Source organism: Cynocephalus volans, chromosome 6 (genome assembly GCF_027409185.1).
Source record: "Cynocephalus volans isolate mCynVol1 chromosome 6, mCynVol1.pri, whole genome shotgun sequence".
Lineage (NCBI taxonomy): Eukaryota > Metazoa > Chordata > Mammalia > Dermoptera > Cynocephalidae > Cynocephalus > Cynocephalus volans.
The window spans coordinates 157,394,446-157,414,011 of NC_084465.1; the positions used below are offsets into that span (position 1 = coordinate 157,394,446).

General features: G+C 37.4%; 1 protein-coding gene across 1 annotated transcript in view; it reads left to right on the forward strand.

Moving 5' to 3' along the window:
• The window catches only part of MFSD14B (major facilitator superfamily domain containing 14B), a 58,501-nt gene that overhangs the window by 28,479 nt on the left and 10,456 nt on the right, over positions 1–19,566 (forward strand). The window contains exons 3-7 of the mRNA XM_063099368.1: positions 5,197–5,259; positions 10,937–11,064; positions 14,164–14,278; positions 17,781–17,999; positions 19,021–19,134. Of these exons, the coding sequence (XP_062955438.1) occupies positions 5,197–5,259; positions 10,937–11,064; positions 14,164–14,278; positions 17,781–17,999; positions 19,021–19,134 (639 nt within the window). The remainder of the gene's footprint in view (positions 1–5,196; positions 5,260–10,936; positions 11,065–14,163; positions 14,279–17,780; positions 18,000–19,020; positions 19,135–19,566) is intronic.

A 19,566-nucleotide genomic window follows, 5' to 3' on the forward strand; every position in this document is an offset into this window, starting at 1 on the left:
AAGAATACCTTAGTAAATTTGATGCCCTGTCAGAAATTCTAAACCCACCTTCCAGACAGTAAAAATCCTTTGGCCATTCTGACCCTCTACTAGATTGTCAGATCCCTTTTTATTTGAATACTTTTAATTTTAATAGACCCCAGAGATTGATGCACCTTCCTTGTAACTGCCCAAAGGAGATAGTTTTCCTAGGATTTCCATGTCCCTGGTAGACCCTGGAATGCAGTCTTAGCTAACATGCTGTCTACTGCCTCTTTAAGGTTCTGAGCACTCAGGCTGCTTGCAGACATTTGGCTAAAGTGAACATTTAGGTATGAGGAGTACAGTGGCTTGCATCATTCTGTAGCATCGTGGAAGAAGTGTTGCTGAGTTAGTAGATGTGCTCATTCTGTTTTTCTGGCCTCCTTGGTGTGGTGTAATTAAGCTAAATGTCTTCTACTTTCCTGACTCCCGCACCCTTCCCACCACAGTGTGCTAACCGTATATCTTTTTTAACTGGGGAGACTGGTTCACTCCTCTTCTGGAAAAAGGGATTTTCTCTGGCATATCGCCTCCACTTTTTGCCCTTTCTGGTTGAACAAAGAAGTGATAATGTTGGGTTGTTTGATAAGGAAGAGACAAAACTAGGGTTTATTTCTGTATAGCTGAAGTTCATTTATCCTCTTTTTTTATGCTGGAGTTTGCTGTTGTCCAGTTTCTAGTTCTTAGCATCTTGAATTCATCACCCACCATGGTGTAACTATTAACCTGTGTTCTTTTTTTTTTTCCCTTACTGTAGCCAGTGGACAGTACTCTCTTATTTCCATCAAGGTGAGAATAATCAATCTTGAGAACATAATTTGGAAATCCAGAACAGTACATATGTATTAAAATTTGTCCAGTCTGAGTAATTGTGCATCTGGCACTAATTAGCACCTATTTGGTATAGTGTAGAACAATTTACTTCTTAGTCAGCAGTCGTTTTCTTCTTGAGATTTGTTGTCTTCCTTATGTAGCCATGGCCTGGATTGCAACTTCATTTTGTTTATTAAGCACCATCAGAAAGATCTCTACTCTTAATACACCAGGGGAAAATTGTAAAATTGGCCTCACACAGTGGGCTTACTTCTAGTAGTAGTAGTAGTAGTAGTAGTAGTAGTAGTAGTAGTAGTAGTAGTAGTAGTAGTAGTAGTAGTAGTAGTAATTTGTACATAAAAATGACCTCTTTCTTGTATTATGTTTCTGCCTAACGTTACTCTAGTCAAAACATACATCCTGAGGGCCTGACCTCAGTTTATTGTAAATAATCTGATTAAACCAATTTAAATGTCTTCATGTATATTTAAATTGAAGACTTCTTTCAATAAAAGTAGACTTAATTTTAGTTCCTGTAAAATGTAGGAGCTTCATTTCTTGCGATTTGTGGATTTTCTTTTGCAAGCTGACCTTCTTGAAATCCTGCTATAGATTCAAGGACTCAGTATTCCCCACTACACCTTCTTTTTGTGTGCTGATCTGATAAGCTAAAGAATGCTCTTTATACACTTTCCTGCCACATTTAATTTTCTATTCCTTCTTCCTAACTGACTCTCAAAATATGTGTCCATTCATTCATTGAATAAACATGTATTCTGTTTCAGCAGGCCCTTATTTGCTCTGCATTCCAGCCCTCCTATTTCTTTCATTTAATCATTGTTTCCTTTCAGGAGCTGGAGTGGTTGGGATGGGATGAGACTGTTGCTAGGCATTTTTGCAGCAGCTAACTCCAGCACTTTGTTGAATAATTTGCTCTTCACTTGAAAAGGAACTTACGTGAAGACTGTCTTGCTTTCTGGAATCATTCCAGTTTCACCTTATGGTTTTGATAGTTTTCTAATGTTGACCAGAGTACCCGGAACCTGCCTGCTTGTGTGCCGTATAATTATTAAAATCAAATGAGTATTTACATCATCACTATTTGTTAAATCTTTGCTTTCTCTTGCACAGTTGATGGTTATGCTGTAAGGAGCATTAACCACACAGGTGCAATGAGCTTTGCTTGGCATTTACTCCTGTTTTATTATTGTGTATTGTAGTCTGTAGCATACTTTAAATCAGTAAACAAGTGAATGCTTAAAAAAAAGACCATTGCTGATCTCCAACTTTCCTTATTAACATTATAATTGTTATATTTGATATGGCAATATACGATAACCATTGGTGGATCTCCTTGTCTTAAAATTTGGTATATGAAACATTTGCTGTGCATTCTGATTTTGGTACAGATTTGTCAGTACTTTTAGTATATATCATTACATGGTTCCTGGCATCTCTTGTATCTGATGGGAAGTCAGCCGTTAATAAAAAGTGTCATTCTCTTTATGTCAGGGGTCTGCAAACTATGGCCCCTGGGCCACATCTGGCTCACCGCTGTTTTTGTGCTATCTTTGTGCCAAGAATGGTTTTTACGTTTTTAAATAGTTGGTAGAAATCAAAAGTGAATATTTAGTGGCGCATGAAAATTCATATGAAATGCAAATGTCAGTGTCCATAAATCAAGCTTTCATGGACCACAGCTCGGCTTATTGAATGTGGCTGCTTTTGTGCTACAATGGCAGTGCTGAGTAGTTGCAACACAGACCATGTTGCCTAGAATATTTACTATCTATCCCTTTGCAGAGTAAATGGGTTGCTTCCTGCTATACATGGTGATTCATGTTTTTCTCGTGCTGCATTAAGGGTTTCCTGTTTGTCTTTTGCAGTTTCTAGGCATGGATCTCTGTGTGTTTATTTTACCTGGGATCTGTTGAGCTTTCTGGTTTTGCAGATTAATACTTTTTATCATTTGGAAAGTTTTTGGCCATTATATCTTCAAATATTTTTGCTACTCCTTTCTCATTACACATATGTTTTTACACTTGATAATGTCTCACGAGTCTCTGAGGTGCTATTGTTTTCTTTTTTTGCCAATTTTTTTTTCTCCTTGTTCTTCAGGTTAAAGAATTTCTATTTATTTTTCTTCGAGGTTACTGATTCTTTCTTCTGTAACCTTAAATCTGCTGTTGTGTTCCTGTAGTGAATTGTTCATTTTCGTTATTGAACTTTTCAACTTCAGGACTTTTTTATAATTTTTATATTTTCATTGAAATTCCCTATTCACTGATTAATTGTTATTATGCTTTCCTTTAATTCTTTAAACATTGACTTCTTTAGATTTTTCAGCATATTTATAGTGGGTGCTTTGAAGTTTTTTGTCTGCTACTCATATATTTAACATCTGGGGACACTCAGAGATTGTTTCTATTAACTGACTTTTGTCCTGAGTGGGTTATACTGTCTTGTTTCTTTGCATATCTCATCATTTTTTGTTGAAAGCTGTACATTTAAATAATAAATTTTTACAACTTTGGTTTCTTACTTTTCTCCCAAGAGTTGTTTTTGTTTTACTTGTTTAGTAACCTGCTTGGACAGAATCTGTGAGGTCTGTCTCCTTTATAATATGCAGCTGTTGATGTTTTGCGTCCTTGAACTTTACTGTACAAATTTATGTAGTTTGTGTAAACAGCGTTATTCACGGGGAACACCTTTCCTTCTCATAAACTGCGGCTTTGGTAACTGCAGTCATTCATTGTGTGCCTATAACATCCCTGGACTCATAGGCTCAAGTAAGCTTTCCTGGTAGATAATATTTCACATGACATTGTTACAGTTCATTGCTGGAGGAATTAAATGCTTCCTGTGTGTTTCCACTAGGAGAAGATTCTTGGAAGTGTGTACCTGGTTTCCTCCAGACTTTGCCAGGTGTCCCTTTTCCCTTTTCTGATTTTGCTTTTGTGTGCTTTTGCTATAATAAACTGTAACTGTAAGTATAACAGTTTGAGTCCTGTGAATCCTCCTAGTGAATTACTGTTGACACAAATCCATTCTATTGTTGATGGACATTTGAGTTTCCAGTTTTTGCCTATTACAGATATTGCTGTTGTGATATTTCTTGTGTATGTCTTTTGGTGAATGTGTGTACATGTTTCTTAGAGTATATATCTAAGTGTGAAATTACAGGGTTGTGTTCAACTTCAGTATATACTGCCAAAAGTTTTCCAGAGTGGTTGAACCAATTTACTATCCAACCAGGCAGGCTTCTCATCTTCACCAACAATTGATATTTCATTTTAGCCATTGTGGTGGATACATTGTGGTCTGTTAATTTGCATGTGCCTAGTGATCAGTGAAGTTAACCCCTTTTACATATACTTATGGGCCATGTCAATATGTCTTTGTGAAATGTCAGTTCATGTGTTTCATCCATTTTTTAAAAATTGGGTTGTCTGCCCTTTTTTTTTATTATTTGGAGGAGTTCTTTATATAATCTGGATACAAGTTCTTTTTTGCATTTATATGTGTGTGTTTATTTGCGAACACATTTATTGCTTATATCTTTTCCCCATCCTTGGATTGTCTTTTTACTCTCTTACTAGTGTCTTTTGATGACACTAACTTTTAATTGAGTTCCTAAATTAATACATTTCTTCTGTTCTGGATTTTTTTTTTTCCTCTCTTTTAAATCTGCTATTTACTTTTCTACAGTTTGTAGTTCAAGAGTTTTAAGCATGTCTTCAATATCTTGGAACGTAGTAAGCATATTCATTTTAAAGTCTGTGTTGGGTAATTCCAAAATATGAAATCTTTGAGAATCTGTTTCTGTGTCTTTTTTTGTTTTTGTTTTCTTTTTTTAGTTTTGTTTTGTGTTTGTTTCTTGCTTGCAGTTTATTTCTTTTTATATATGGGTATCTTTGATTGTGTGCTGTCATTATATTTGGAAAAAACATAAGTGTGGTCAATTTGAAGCCTCGATCATGGCCTCTTTAGGAATGATTTTAGGTTTTTTATACTAAGTATCTGGAGGTGCTACCAGTCTTGAATCACTATAATGCAAATTTAAGGCTTGAAGTTTTCTGGACTAACAAGGTGTTGTGAAGCTGAGTTCACACCTGAGTTTGTATAACCCTTTGTGGGTGTCCACTTAAAGTTGCTGGTAGTTGTGGGAAGTAGCCAATAAACTATTTTTGCTGCACATGTTTTATGGCAAAAGCAACTTTAAGTGCTGAGCTTACCTTTTTGGATACTTGCTTTTCATTGCAGAGTTTATCTTATTTATATAGCCTGCCATTAATAAAGGCAGAAATCTTTCCCTTTAATTTGTATTTGAAATTGTCTTGATGCTTGTTTGGTTTTTTGTAGGTTCTACATGAAACATTTCCTCAACACACATTCCTCATGAATGGTCTCATTCAAGGTGTAAAGGTAAGAACAATTTCTGTGTGGTTTATAAAATACCAAAGCAAGGAATTTTTAATAGTTTAACTCTGGAGGCTTACGTGGGACTTGGAGAAATGATTACTATTTGTTCTGGAGACTTAAATTTAAATTTTTAGCTGGTTTTTCAAAGTCAGAATAAAATACATTACAAATTCATAATGATTTAAATTCATAGAATGATTAATGTGTACAGAAAACGTTCGTGCCTCATTGCTCTGGCTAGAACCTTCAGTCAGTTTAGCCTGTTGCTCTCATAGAGCTAACAGCCTCCTCTTAATTGCTTACAAGCAAAATCTGCATTGTTTTTGACAATGCCCTTAAGTTTGAACTTTCCCACAGCGTTTCAAATAAAGTTGGTTCTTTTGGAAATAACTTTGGAGGTTTCTTTTGTTGTAAACTGCCTCTCTCCATGGGCAAAATTTTTGAGCCACTACTCCAGGCACCAGCTTCTGTGTTTCTCAACTGAAACCACCTCTTAGGAGTGAGCTGAGTGAGGTGAAGGCTGTTGGTGCTCTAGTGTCCTCAGTCTATTGTGCCTGGGGTAAGGCTTCCACACTATGAGTGGGGGTTGGATGGAGGAAGGGATCCTCTTAATTCTCAGACACACTCGCTAGGAATTTAGCCTTTGCAACTTGGATTCAGAGGGGATGAGAAATGCTGGTGTCCTGCCTCTTCTGTTGAGATACTGTATCATTTGAGAGCTAAAGGAAGTGGGAGCCCCATCTTTTTGGTCACATCCTCCCAGAATAGAGCTTCTATCTGGCTCACTAGCTCAGAGGTTGGGGAATGGAGTGGGTCAGGCACATGCCACAGATTCTTACTGTTGTTACTGAAATTTAGTAGATTTTCTTGAATAAATGTTTCTTTATTTGTTATATGCCCTTAGGACATTTTCTGGAAACTTTAAAAGTAATTTTTGCCATTTTTCCTGGTGAACAGGTCCTCATAGCTCCTTGCATTGCCATTCTGGACGTGGAATCCCGAGTGGCCTGTCCTTTTACTTGAACCTATTTGTGTCTTTACTTCAAATTGGGTTTCTTTGAGGCAGCATATGAGTATATTTGAGTCTTGCTCTTTAAACCAATCTTACAATCTTTGTCTTTTAATGGGGGCATTTAGACCCTTTATTTTTACCATGAATATTGATATGTTTGGGTTTACATATTCCATCTTGTTATTTGTTTTCTATTTGTTCCATCTATTTGTTCCCATTATCCTCTGTTTCTGCCTTGTTTTAAATTAATGTAGTATTCTAGTGATTCCATTTTATCTCCTTTGTTGATTTGTTGGCTTATTTGATGTGCTTTTATTTTTTAGAGGTTGATTCAGGGTTTATAGTATACATCTACAATTTATTGCAATCTACTCTTAAGTAATACTATACCACTTCAAGTAGAGTATAAGCATTTTACAACTGTATAGTTCTATTATTATTGATTTTTAAAGTGTGATTATATACTGCAGTTCTGTCTTTTTTAAGAGTTTTTATCTTTCAGAGATACATACTGAAATACATACAGATGAGTGCTATGATAACAGGAATTTACTCAAAATAATCCAGGGGGATGGCAGAAAGTGGGTGGGAGGTACAAATAAGATTGGCCATGAGTTGTTGATTGCTGTAGCCAAGTTTATTGTATATGTATTAAGCTTTTCATAGTAAAAAGTTAAAAAAAAAAAAAAATAGATGCCTGAAATAGATTAAAATGTTCTGTTTTTACAGCTCTTTATCTTGGATAAAATGCATGGCGTTTTTTCCTATTAGTTTTGCTATTTCCATTTAATTTTTAAATTATTACTATTTTACATGTTCATAATATAATTTTGTTTGTTAATAAAAATAAATAAATGACTTTGTACTTTATTCTTCATTGGCGCCACTGTCCCCTCAAATTCAGTTGTGAAGTTAGTTATAATATTTGTAGGAAAACAAAAAAGAGTCTTTAGTTTTAAAGCTTTTTAAGAGTATTGACCCAAACTGTTTTAGAAAAATATTTTGCCGGTTGCATGTTTTAAGTAAAATTTGTGCTTGAAACCTTTATGATGGCTGTATAAATTGTAAAACTTATATAAATACAAATAAATTGTAAAATTTATACACATTTGCTTCAGGAAAGCTGTATTTGCCATTCTTTGTATGCATTTAAAAATGTTTTAGATAATTACATTTAATTGAACAGTAAGCTTTAATTGCTATTTTGTCAAATTAGAACCTGTAAGGCTATATCAGAATTACTAGCCAATTAATTATGCCACCTTAGGCACCTACTTGGAAGCTAACTGTACTGAAGTGCCTGTGATTAACTTGGTTTTGCCTTCCACACCATGTTTTATCTCCAGTACTTGTTGGGTTACGGTTGCATAATATAAGTACATTCAATCCTCATTATTTGAGGATCCCATATTTGCGTATTCACTTACTGGCTAAGTTTATTTCCAGCTCCCAAATCAATACTCACAATGCATTTGTGGTGACTGGCAGACACGCCCAAAGCAGGGGAAAATTTGAGGGGCCTATTGTGTATGTTTCCAGCTGAGGTTATTAATAAGGCCACACACTGCGTTCTTGTTTCTTCTAGGAGTGATGGTTTTGTATTCACTAATTGAGTGTTCCTGGTGACTTTATAGAGCATGGCTACTTTGGTTTTTTAAATTAATTTATTTATTTTTACATTCTGAGGTGTTGCAGAGCAGTTGGGTGGAAGGGGGGAGAGAGAGGTGGGAAGAGGAGGAATGAGGGAGTGTGGGGCACGATCGAGGCCTGTGTCACCCCTCATTCTGGCAGGGGAGCCCAGGAGGCTTCTGGTAGCAGCTCAGTGGTCATCAGTGGGCTGGATGCAGACATTGAGGACATGGCTAAGGCCCTCAGCCCCCCACCGCCCTGGCTCGGGGACCCAGGGTGCTTCCAGTGGCAGCCTGATGGTTGTCACTGGGCTGCAGAGCACAGCTACTTTGAGTAATGAGAATTAACTATATTTCAGGTAAAGACTGGGGCTATGATGTCAGTTCTTACTTATAAATTATGCTCTGTAACTTCAGTACTGATGAAGTACTGGCCTAGTCAATCAAGGCACAATATGTCCTACTCACTAAACAGCTCTGATAATGTGGTCTGATGGGATCTAGGACCAGTTTGGGTAGTAAAGAAAAAACTGTGGAGAGAAGAAAGCCTTTGATTTTTTAGGAAATACGAGTTTTCCAAAAAGGCAAGTATTTAATTGTTTTTTAGCATCTTAATAAAACAGTAGGTTCTCCCAGAACATATTTTCAATATCTCTTATTGTCACGAAGAATTTGATTTCAATAATATTTATGTAAAGAGTAGATTAAAATACAGTTTAAATCCATAATCTATAAGACTATCTTTTTCTGTAAAACTGCATGATTTTAACTATAAATTTAATACTTGGCTAGTCATATCTTTTGTTTATAAATGGTGTACGTTCTATTTTTTAAGCATTGTATGAAATCTGAAATCAGAACTGCCCAAAAATTTTTCCTGGGTTCTTTGTGTCTAAGAAGTTTTTGTTATTGTTTTTGGTGTTGGTTGTGATTTCTACTGCCTTGCCTCTTAAATTTCTTTACATTATTTTCTTGACTAATTTTATATACTACCTAGATACTCGTGTATTTTATATTTAATTTTGAAGCAACATATAAAAGGTTTTCTTTTCCGAAATTCACGGAGCTGATTGTCAGTTCCTGAACCTTAGCCCTGCTTCCACAGGGCTTCTTAGTTAAAGGAAAATCATTTAATCCTCATCTGTTAACTCTCTTGATATGAGAGCAGACCAGATGTCGTTGAAGTCTCCTGTGGCTCAGGAATTGCAAGGGTTGATTCTTGGGCCATGGATAATTTTTTTATTTCAGAGGAGCCAAAAAAGCTTTTGTGTCTCTCCACTGAGTCCTCCTTTCAACTCCCCTTACTTCAGTTTACCTGTGTCTACTGTCCTGGACAGTGCATGCTGGGTTAACTGATGGCCCATAGGGAATTGGAATCTGTTCCTTTTTCTTCCAGACTATGTGAACGTGGAAACCTCTGTGAGTTGATTTCTTCTTAAAAATTCTATTCAATTCACCAAACATCTTCAAAAGCCTGTATTTACCAGGCCCTGTGATAGGCACTAAGGAAGGGAACAGAGATGGAAAGATTCCTCATCCCTCTGATTTTAATCTCAATTTCTAATCCAATAGAGAAGATAGACAAATAACAAGTAATTTTAATGGAGTGTTGAAATTACAATAGAAGAGATGTATACCAGGTGGGGGAAGTCTGTTTTGTGTCTCTTTCCCTGCAAATGGTGGTATTAACTCTACTTCAGTAGCTGAGAGACTAGATACAAGAGGAGGTGCTTCTCCCTACCAGTCAGGAAAATGACTAGCAGTTTACCGGGTCTACGTGTGGGAAGGGCATGCAGGCACAGCAAGGGCCTGTGTGAAGGCCCATTGGCACAAAGGAACATGGTGTGTTCAGAAAACTGGAAATATTGCATATAGCTACAGCACATAGGATGTGTGTCAGGGGCCAGATTTTGGAGGGTCCTATTTGTATGTTACTCTGAGGAATTTTTAAAATGTGTTGTTATGAAACGTCAGTACACAAAAGACAAATATAATGAACGCCCATGTACTCAATCACTCACTTCATTTTTTATCAGCATTTCTCTACTCTTGTCTCATCCATCCCCATTTCTCCCCTCACCCCCTTATCTGCAACATTGATATGACAGTGGCCAGCCGGCAGAGTGACTGGCAAATAGTGGGCCAATAGTAAATGTGAGTTTCTCTACTCTCTCTGCTTCGGTGTGGTGTTATCTATCTCACTCTCGCTTCCCCTTAGCTTCAACTCTGTTGTTCAAGTGGGATTATCTCCTTCTTCCTAAACTCACTGGGCAGAGAGAAACTTCACGTTGATCAACAAAGAATCTACTTTTCTGTTGGACATTTAGTGTTTGCACACTCATCCTTTTGAGGGTGTAAGGTGTATCTCCATGTGGGTGTCCTCATTGCACTAGTTAACACAGAGCTTTGCACAGAATAGATATGCCATATGTGTTTATAAGAACAAATAAAGTTTCTGGCTTCTTCCCGTATGCTTGGTGTGTATTCATCTTAAGGGCCACCATGGGTATGTGTATATTTCATATCATCTCTCTTTTTCAATTTTCTTCTGGAAAACAAGTTCTTTTACCCCTTCCTGCACTTTCTAACAGCATGCTTAAAATTTTTGTTAGAATTTTTTTAAAAATAGTAGTTTGCACTTAATGTTTCAAATTGCAGATTGAGTATATCTTATCTGAAATGCTTGGGACCAGAAGTGTTTCAGATTTTGAATTTTTTCAGATGTTGGAATATTTGCATTATGCTTACTGGTTGAGCATACCTAATCCAAAAATACAAAATCTGAAATGCTCCAGTGAGCATGATGGAGGATAGTTTGCGTGTTATGTCAGAGCTCAAAAAGTTTTGGATTTTGGAGCATTTCAGATTTTTGGATTTTGGATTTTGGAGCATTTCAGATTTTTGGATTAGGGATGTTCAACCTGCGTTCTGTTTTGGGGCCAATGAAATGAATTGGAACTAATGCATTTAGAAAATGAGAATGACAAGTAATTTGGGGATCAAATTATAAATCTAACCTCTCTTCCATTTTCTTCTTCAGGGCCTGCTGTCTTTTCTGAGTGCCCCGCTCGTAGGCGCTCTGTCTGATGTGTGGGGGAGGAAGTCCTTCCTCCTGGCCACTGTCTTCTTCACCTGCTTCCCAATCCCGCTGATGAGGATCAGCCCGTGGTGAGTGGCTCAGCCCTTCACCATCGTGACTGCTTTAAGTCACGTGTAAAGTATACTTACATCTGCAGAGCACTTCTTCACCATTCCAAAGCAGCTGTACCTGTGTTTTCATTTGTTCTCTTTGGTAATACTGAAAGGCAGTTTGGGCAGTTGCCATCATGCCCATTTTATAAATGGAGAAATGAGGACATTACAGAATTAAGTCTAAGATAAGTTGCATAGGTGAAGAAATAAAAATAAAAGAAGCCTCTAAGGGCACTGTTGTTGCCATGATGTTAGTTATAGGATTTCAGTCCTGGGAGTAGGCCAGCAAACTTCTGTTCTCACCACTATGGCTCATGTACAAGGTTCAAAAACAATGCACGGGGTCTTCAAAGAGTTCAGGGAAAAATAGAATGAAAAGATAATCTAAATCTTTCCATGAACTCTTTGAAGACCCCTTGTATTGTTTTTGTCAGCTCGTTGCTTTGGGGCACTGACATGAACACAGTCTACATCATGATAGGCAGGGGTGTCTTTTGTGTATACTGTAGTAAAACTGATAGCCTATTCTAAATCATAATATGAATTTGAAAGGGAAAAATGAACTCGAATGTGATAAATTGAGAGAGAGTAGTTAGCATGTAACCAAAGTCCATTTAGTTATGAAAGATGGATTGCAATTTGCACATGAAATGTAACAGTTTTTCTGGCAGCCACAGAGGGTGGTATTTTGGCCAGTATTCCCGTTGCTAAGATGCTCTTCCTGTGTGAAGAATACACTTAAATATGGAGGTTTTCGTTTTAATGCTATTAATAGATTTTCTTTGTTGGCTCACGTGAAAATATTTTCCTTTGGTTTATCTGATACGAATTTTATGTCACCATTTGTCACAGTCTGAGTTTTTTGGGTACCCATAATCATTTTATTTTCTTCCAAGTGATGAATTTTTATGAAATACTTTTTGGTATTGAGTTTTTTTGTCCAAGAACATGTCATGCTTTTCCAATGATTTAGTGTTCTTTTTAATGTCCTTTTGAAAGCTTAAAATTCTTTTCTTTAGATCATATACATTTCTTGTTAAGTTTTTGTGTGGAAAAAGCGAAGCACACACACAGACTGTGTGTTTTCCTCTGCTCCCACAGCACAGTTATCAACACAGAAGACCGACTCTGGCTTATGTGACCAAATGTGTGGGAGTTTTGTTCCCACCAGCAAGCAAGCAACCAATTCTGCAGCGGGCACCAGTGCCCCTCCAATTCAATTCCAATTCAATTCCGACATTATCTACCTGGAGATAGCATCAGATCCCACAGATCAAAGGCTTAGTCCCCAAGAGTGCTCCCCTCCGTCTTCAGATGCTAGTCACAGGTCCAGGGTTTTGGTACTTCTGACCAACCAGCTATTTAATCAGGGTTCCCACAACCCACTCCTCTTGTTCGATTAATTTGCTGATCGGCTCACAGAACTCAAAGGAACACTTGGATTTACCCATTTATTACAAAGGATAATTTAAAGGATGCAAGTAAACAGCCAGATGAAAAGATACATAGGTTGAGGTCTGGAAGGGTCTCTAGCACAGGAGCTTCTGTCCCTGTGGAGTTGGGGTGTGCCACACTCTTGGCAAGTAGAAGTGAAAACCCCCACGTTTGCTATCTGGAAGGTCTCCAAACACAGGCCTTTTGGATTTTACGGAGGCTTCATTACATCAGCACAATTGATTAAATCACTGGCCACTGGGGATCAACTTAACCTTCAGCTCTCTCCCCTCTCTGGTCCCACCTTGGTCTTTTCTGTGACCAGCCTCCATCCTGAAGCTATCTAGGGGCTGCTGGCCATCAGTCAACTCATTAGCATATGGAAAGACAGCACTTGGAGATTCTAAGGATTTCAGGAGTGTATGTCAGGAGACTGGGACATGGACCAATATATATTTTTAGTATATCGCAGTTTTATTCCTATGCAATTTATCCTTTTTGTTTGATTACAGAATGGGCTTTTCTTTCTTTCTTTCTTTCTTTTTTTTTTTTTTTTTTTTTTTTGTGACCGGTAAGGGGATCGCAACCCTTGGCTTGGTGTTGCCCGCACCACGCTCAGCCAGTGAGCGCATCAGCCATCCCTATATAGGATCCGAACCCGCAGCGGGAGCACCCCTGAGCTCCCAGCGCCTCACTCTCCCGAGTGAGCCACGGGATCGGCCCCAAAATGGGCTTTTCTAATTGCTTGGTTTTCTAGGTATTTTAATGTCATCTGTAAATAATTTTACTTCTTTCCTTCCAGTTTTCATGTTGATCACTGCTTTTGCTAATTAAACTGACTAGTGAATAATGTTAAATAAAAGTGATGATTATGGATTCAGTCTTTTTCATGTACATAAAAAGTGTGTTGTAATGTTTCGTCACTAGGCATTAGACTAGCTTTGGTGTTGAAAAATACTTATTTTTATTTTATTCAGAGATTTTCTTTTTTAAAATCAAGATTGAATGTCAAATTTTATGACTTTGTAGCATCCATGGAGATTATTTGCTTTATTCCCTCAGAAAAAATGTTATAGTTAATTATATTATAGATTTTCTAATATTGAAACATCTTTATATCCTGGAATAAACCCCACTTTTTGTTCTGTAAGATTCTGTTTGCTGGTATTTTAACTAAGTTTTTTTTTTTAAGTATCTATGCATGGGATAGAAATTTTTGGTCTTGATTACATTAATATTTTTTGTTATACTTTCTGCTTTTGTGTAGCTCTTTTAAAATCATTTGTTGCATGTGCATTTTTCTTAGCCAAAACTAGGAACCTGAAAAGTTTTTAGTCCGGTTGGCTACCTTTAAAACTATAACACTTGCTTAATTCTCTTAATTCTTTGTTTTTTCTCTCTTCATTTCTTTCTCTTTTTAGGCCACATATACTGACCCCTTTTGAGCAGTGACAGAATTACTATGCTTCTGCTTTCTCATCTTGATTTTAAGTTTATTTTTCTGTTTTTAAGTATATATAGATACAGATGTATATTTACATATTTCTTGGTTTGTAATCTTTACATGCTGTCTTTGGCTCTGGTTGTAAAAGTGTGCATACACTGCTTCTCTCCTGGATAATTAAAATAATCTTTTTATAGGTGGTATTTTGCGATGATTTCTGTGTCTGGAGTCTTCTCGGTCACATTCTCTGTGATATTTGCCTATGTAGCTGATGTCACTCAGGAGCATGAGCGAAGTACTGCTTATGGATGGGTAAGATAACAGACTATATATTTAACCAGAGCAATAATTAACGTTCTATTAAAAATTCACCAGATTTAACATTATTGGTAAATATTGATTTATATAAAGGAAATCTAAAGCAAATGAAACTTTAAAAGGGTTTTTATATAAAGTTAAGAATAGTGAGATAGAAATTGCTAGTAATTTGTTCTCTGATTTTAGGGTTGGAAGATCAACAGGAAAGATGAGTTGTCAGTTGCAAAGTTTTTTTAAAAGTTGGTTTGATTTGTTTCTTGTTAGCTGATCTCATGAGGAGCCTTAAACAGTAAACAGGTGCTAAAATCAGAAATCTGTGTGCACCAGCTTTGAATAGGAGAGGTGTCAGAACCTCAGCAATGTTAATCCATGGTTGTTCTATTAGTGGTTGTGTGTCTTAGGCACTCATTTGGGACATGGCAACTGTAAAAAAAGGACTACATTCATTCATTCAGCAAAGAAGTATTGAATAAATAACAAAAGTTGCAGGAGACTTTTTTTTGATAATTCAGAATTAGGCAATCTTTCTAATTTTCTCAGGCATGATAATGGTATTGTGGGTATGTAGGAGAAGAAAGACTTATTAGAAGATGGCAGCTGAAGCATTTTTGGTCAGTGTCACATTACTTTGCAAGTTACTTTTGATTGATTCAGGGAAAAGTTAGCTTGTGAGCATGTGTGGGCACATGTTCAGTACCTGGACCTGTAGAAACATGGAGGTGTGTGTTGTATCCTCTCTGCTTTCTCCATGATTGAAAATGTTCACAGTAAGAAGGTGGAAGAAGAAAGATGATCTGGCTGGATTGTGGGAATAGATGGGAGGGAGATTGAAGGCCAGAAACCCGGGTTATTTCTCTCCTTTACTGGGTCTTACTCTTTCTTTTAAATCCTAGTTCCTGGAATAGAGTAAGTGGTCACTCATTGCTGACTAACTGAATGAGTAACTTCATGAATCAGTGGTAGACATATAAGTAAGTTACTGCCGTTCACAAAACACAGTTTTTACTTTGTTGACTTTAGACATCAATAGTTGGAAAACATCTTTCAATCCCACTTGCCCTCTGACTACTACCTGCTCTCTCTCCCTTCCTTCTTCCCTCCTTCCCTGAATCTCCCTAATGCCACGTCCTAAAATGGGGTGGGAGGTGGCGGCACATCTCCATGGTGCTGTGGAGGAGGACAAAGGGAAAAGCTGGTGGGAAGGCTTCAGAGAAGGCAGGATGTTCAAGGTGGGCTCCTCAAGGCTGGCCAGCAGGGAGGTGAGGAGCCAGCTTTCTTCTATACCACGGGAAATACCCATTGAAATACTCATTTACCTGCAATTTTATTAGATTTTTGTTCCATGCTTTCAGCTGGAAAACTGTTTACAAAACTGTTGTGCTAAGCAGTAATACTTTAGGGAAAGATTTCAGAGAGGTAGTCTGGAACCAGAAATGACTGACTTTAGTTACCCTCTCTGGCTCAGCTCCTCACTGTAAAATGGCAGTTAGGGTTAATGCCTGATCACAGGGGCAGTGAGAGAAGTCAGTGACGCACACACGGTTGAGACAGTGCCAGGCTCAGGTGTGATCCAGCCAGCATCGGCGACTCAGCACCTAAGACTGTCTGGATTTGTCACAGGACCTAGGATGCTGGCCATTGACTACTTTTACATTTGCCCCTATACGCCAGTTGTTAAGATTATAGAACTAAAAGGGAAAAAAAGAAAAGATTGCAGCCTGTCTGTCTTATATATATAGGGAAATTTATTGCAATTAATTACAGGATGGGTCAATCAAGTTCTGAGGAGTATTTTGAGACCCATTAAAGAACAATATGTAAAATATGTGCACCTTTCTTGCTGAAACTCCACCAGTAAACCAAGAAAGTGGTAATTCTTTTCAGGGCCGCAGCAGTGAATAATCATATTAATAAGTAAAATAATGCTGAGAGTTTGCTGTGGTGAACTCATCCTTTAGGTTTATATACCAGAGCTATATTTAATATTAAGTGAAAGAGGGGTTTAGATAAATACACAAACAAAGCAAGCAAGATACTTTAAGTTTTAAGACACATCATTTTGCAGTTTTGTGGGGTCATAGACCCCATAGTATCTGAGGACATTGCATCATTGCTCCCTTGACACCAGAGAATGTTGGAACAGTGCTCCCATAGCACCTGAGGACCCTGCAGCAGTGTTCCCATAGGTGCTTGCATGTGATTGTAATTTATAATGCAGTTATGTGGTTGCCTTGAGCTTCCCAAAGTGGGAGAACCTGAAGGGCAGGAGTTTTGTTGTTTTCTTCATCTGGTACATAGTAGGTACTCAGTAAATATTGAATGAAGGAATTCCTGTTCCCCAAATTGGAATCTCCTCATCCTTTTTTTTTTTCCCCCCTCCAGAAATGTTTTTGTTTGGTTTTTAGCTTTTACAATATTTTTACTGTAATGCTAATTTCAGATATTTTATTTTTATATTAAGTTGGGGGGTGATGGATGAAGGAAGAATGTAATTGGCTTACCAGGAATCTTAGTTATAATCATAGATAATGATTTCTGTGGTTTCTATTAAAATCCATTAGAAGTTTAAATAACTAACATAAATAAATATGCTTTTGCCGCTTATTCAGGTTAAAATTTGGAGACTGCCCATTAAGCTTCTGAACATTTAGATTGCATTCTAGAATAAAGTGGACATTCCACATGCTTACAGATGTGCAGTGTGAAGAGGCTCAGTGTGGCTTCAGGTTGCAGGCATGGTCCATGGGCTCTGTGGTCTCTGTAGTGGACAGTGGTCAGATGGTAACAGGGCTGATAGAAATCCACAGCCCTCTAGTCAAAAAGCTTTAATATCTCCCTCAACAAATTTCTTTTTGTTCTTTTTTTGTTATAGTTTTTTCTCTTTCTAAGAATAACAGGGTTCCCCCCCCTCCCAGTGCTAATGAAATGGTCACCAAATGATAAAATGATGAAACACTGCAGTGTTTTTAGGTGGTGAAATCAAGCACAGTTCCTGAGTAATTTATAGATTTTATCATCAGCCCTGCAGGGATTTTTTTAATACCCTTCTTCCCACATCCCCATTCCCCAATTAAAGAGAAGACCAAAGAGTAAATGTTTCATTTATGGGGAAGGTTTTCACTGTTTTTATGTCTAATAAGATTGTTATTTTGGGGCTGGCCATTTAGCTCAGTTGGTTAGAGCGTGATGTTATGACACCAAGGTCAAGGGTTCAGATCCTCATACCTCATACAAAAAAAAAAAAAAAATCATTATTTTTTACTTTTGTAGCTCTGCAGGATACCTCCAGTTAGTTAACAGTTTGTAAACAAATAATTAAAACAAAATTACTTTGTCTTTTATTCTTAAAATTTGTGTGCAACACATTCCTTTTGTTTAAAGTCAGAGAAGGATGGCTGCAGGTATGCACCTGTTGGACCCTGGATAAGAGCGTGCTTTCTTGCAGATGTGCACCTGCAGCACTTTGGACCCTGAGTAAGAGTGTGCTTTTCCACAGGTCTCAGCCACCTTTGCAGCTAGTCTGGTCAGCAGCCCAGCCATTGGAGCATACCTTTCTGCCAGTTATGGAGACAGCCTTGTTGTGCTGGTGGCCACAGTGGTGGCTCTTCTGGACATCTGCTTCATCTTACTGGCTGTTCCAGAATCTCTGCCTGAGAAAATGAGACCAGTTTCCTGGGGAGCTCAGATTTCTTGGAAACAAGCAGACCCTTTTGCGGTAAAAAAAACTTGAAAATATTTACTTTCCTAAATACCTTCTTAAGCCAACCAAATAAAAATATATATGCATCCTTAAGGATCTCAACAGTTGTTTATCCATTTCTTTCTCTTATAAAAGTAGAAAAAATTTAATTGTAAGTAAAGGCATGACCTGGGGACCCTGCCTGTTCTGTTTTTGCCACAATGTCAGACAGTGAAAGAGGTGTTTAGAGAAGGAAGGCAGGAGTGGGCCTGGGAGCCAGCTGGTTAGACCTCCCGCCTTATCATGCAGTGATCAAGTTATGCGTGGAAAGTCATCTGTGAGGTGGAACTACTATTGATTAACCTGAATAAATTAACTAATCGAGTGTCTGGTGTGTAATGTAGCAAGGTCTCAGTAGACATTTGCTGCTTTTGCTATGAATTACGTAAGGGTTATCATGTGATGACCTAGAAGCTCTGCAGCACTTTCCATTCCTCTGATTACAGTGTACCTTTTGGTTCTGTTCAGCAATCCTATGTGTATAAGAAGGATTCTTCAACAAGGTTGTGACATTCAAAAAGGTCTTACTGGTCTGACCCTATGACTAGAGCATACTTATTTGTCTACCAGGTTTACAGGCAAATCAAATATTAACATTTTGAAGAACAGAGTGAAATTACATCTAATGAAAACCCTGTACTAATCGGGCTTTTTAAAAAGTGATGTTTTTGAAAGTTTCTGTAGGAATGTTTTTTCAGGGTCCGTTCATAGGATGTTCAAGATCTGTTTAGGGATGTGAACCAGTAATGAACAAAGATGAGCAAGTATTTTTTTTAAAAATAAGTTACAATATTTGAAACATATACCTCTGGAATTAGGGCTTATAACTTTCACAGAGAGATAGTGATAGATTTAATGTTAAGATTCGCTTCCTTTTATAATCTATTTGACTTTTTAAATCCACACTAATAGGTCAAAATAGTGAAGCCAATATCCTGCAGTGTTGGTACATTAGTGTGCATTGTCTTCTCATGTGTTTCCTTCTGTTTATTCTCAGTCATTGAAGAAAGTTGGAAAAGATTCTACTGTCTTGCTAATCTGCATCACTGTGTTTCTTTCATACCTTCCTGAAGCTGGACAGTATTCGAGTTTTTTTCTCTATCTCAGACAGGTGAGTCGTAGGCCTAGTAGTCTTCAGTAGCCTTTGAACACAAGGAAAATCAGAGATTGGGATCTGTAAAGATATTTTGGGGAAACCATTCTTGAGAAAAAAACTTGCTTCTGGTCATAAATGTAGGTGCTGACATATAATTAGTAGACAGGGAATCTTTAATGCAATGATGATTTAAAATATAGTAAGATATTTACTGTGGAAAAAATGTCCTTGATAATTATACAGAGGAAGAATTAGCAGAAATAGAACTTATAATTTTTCTTGATTTTTTTTTTTAAGACTATTTTTTTAGAGCAGTTTTAGTTTCACAGTAAATTAAGAGGAAGGTACAGAGATTTCCTGTACATACCCCTTGTTCCCACACACGCACAACCTCCCCCACTATCAACATTTTGCACCAGAGGAACATTGTAACATTTGTTACAGTGG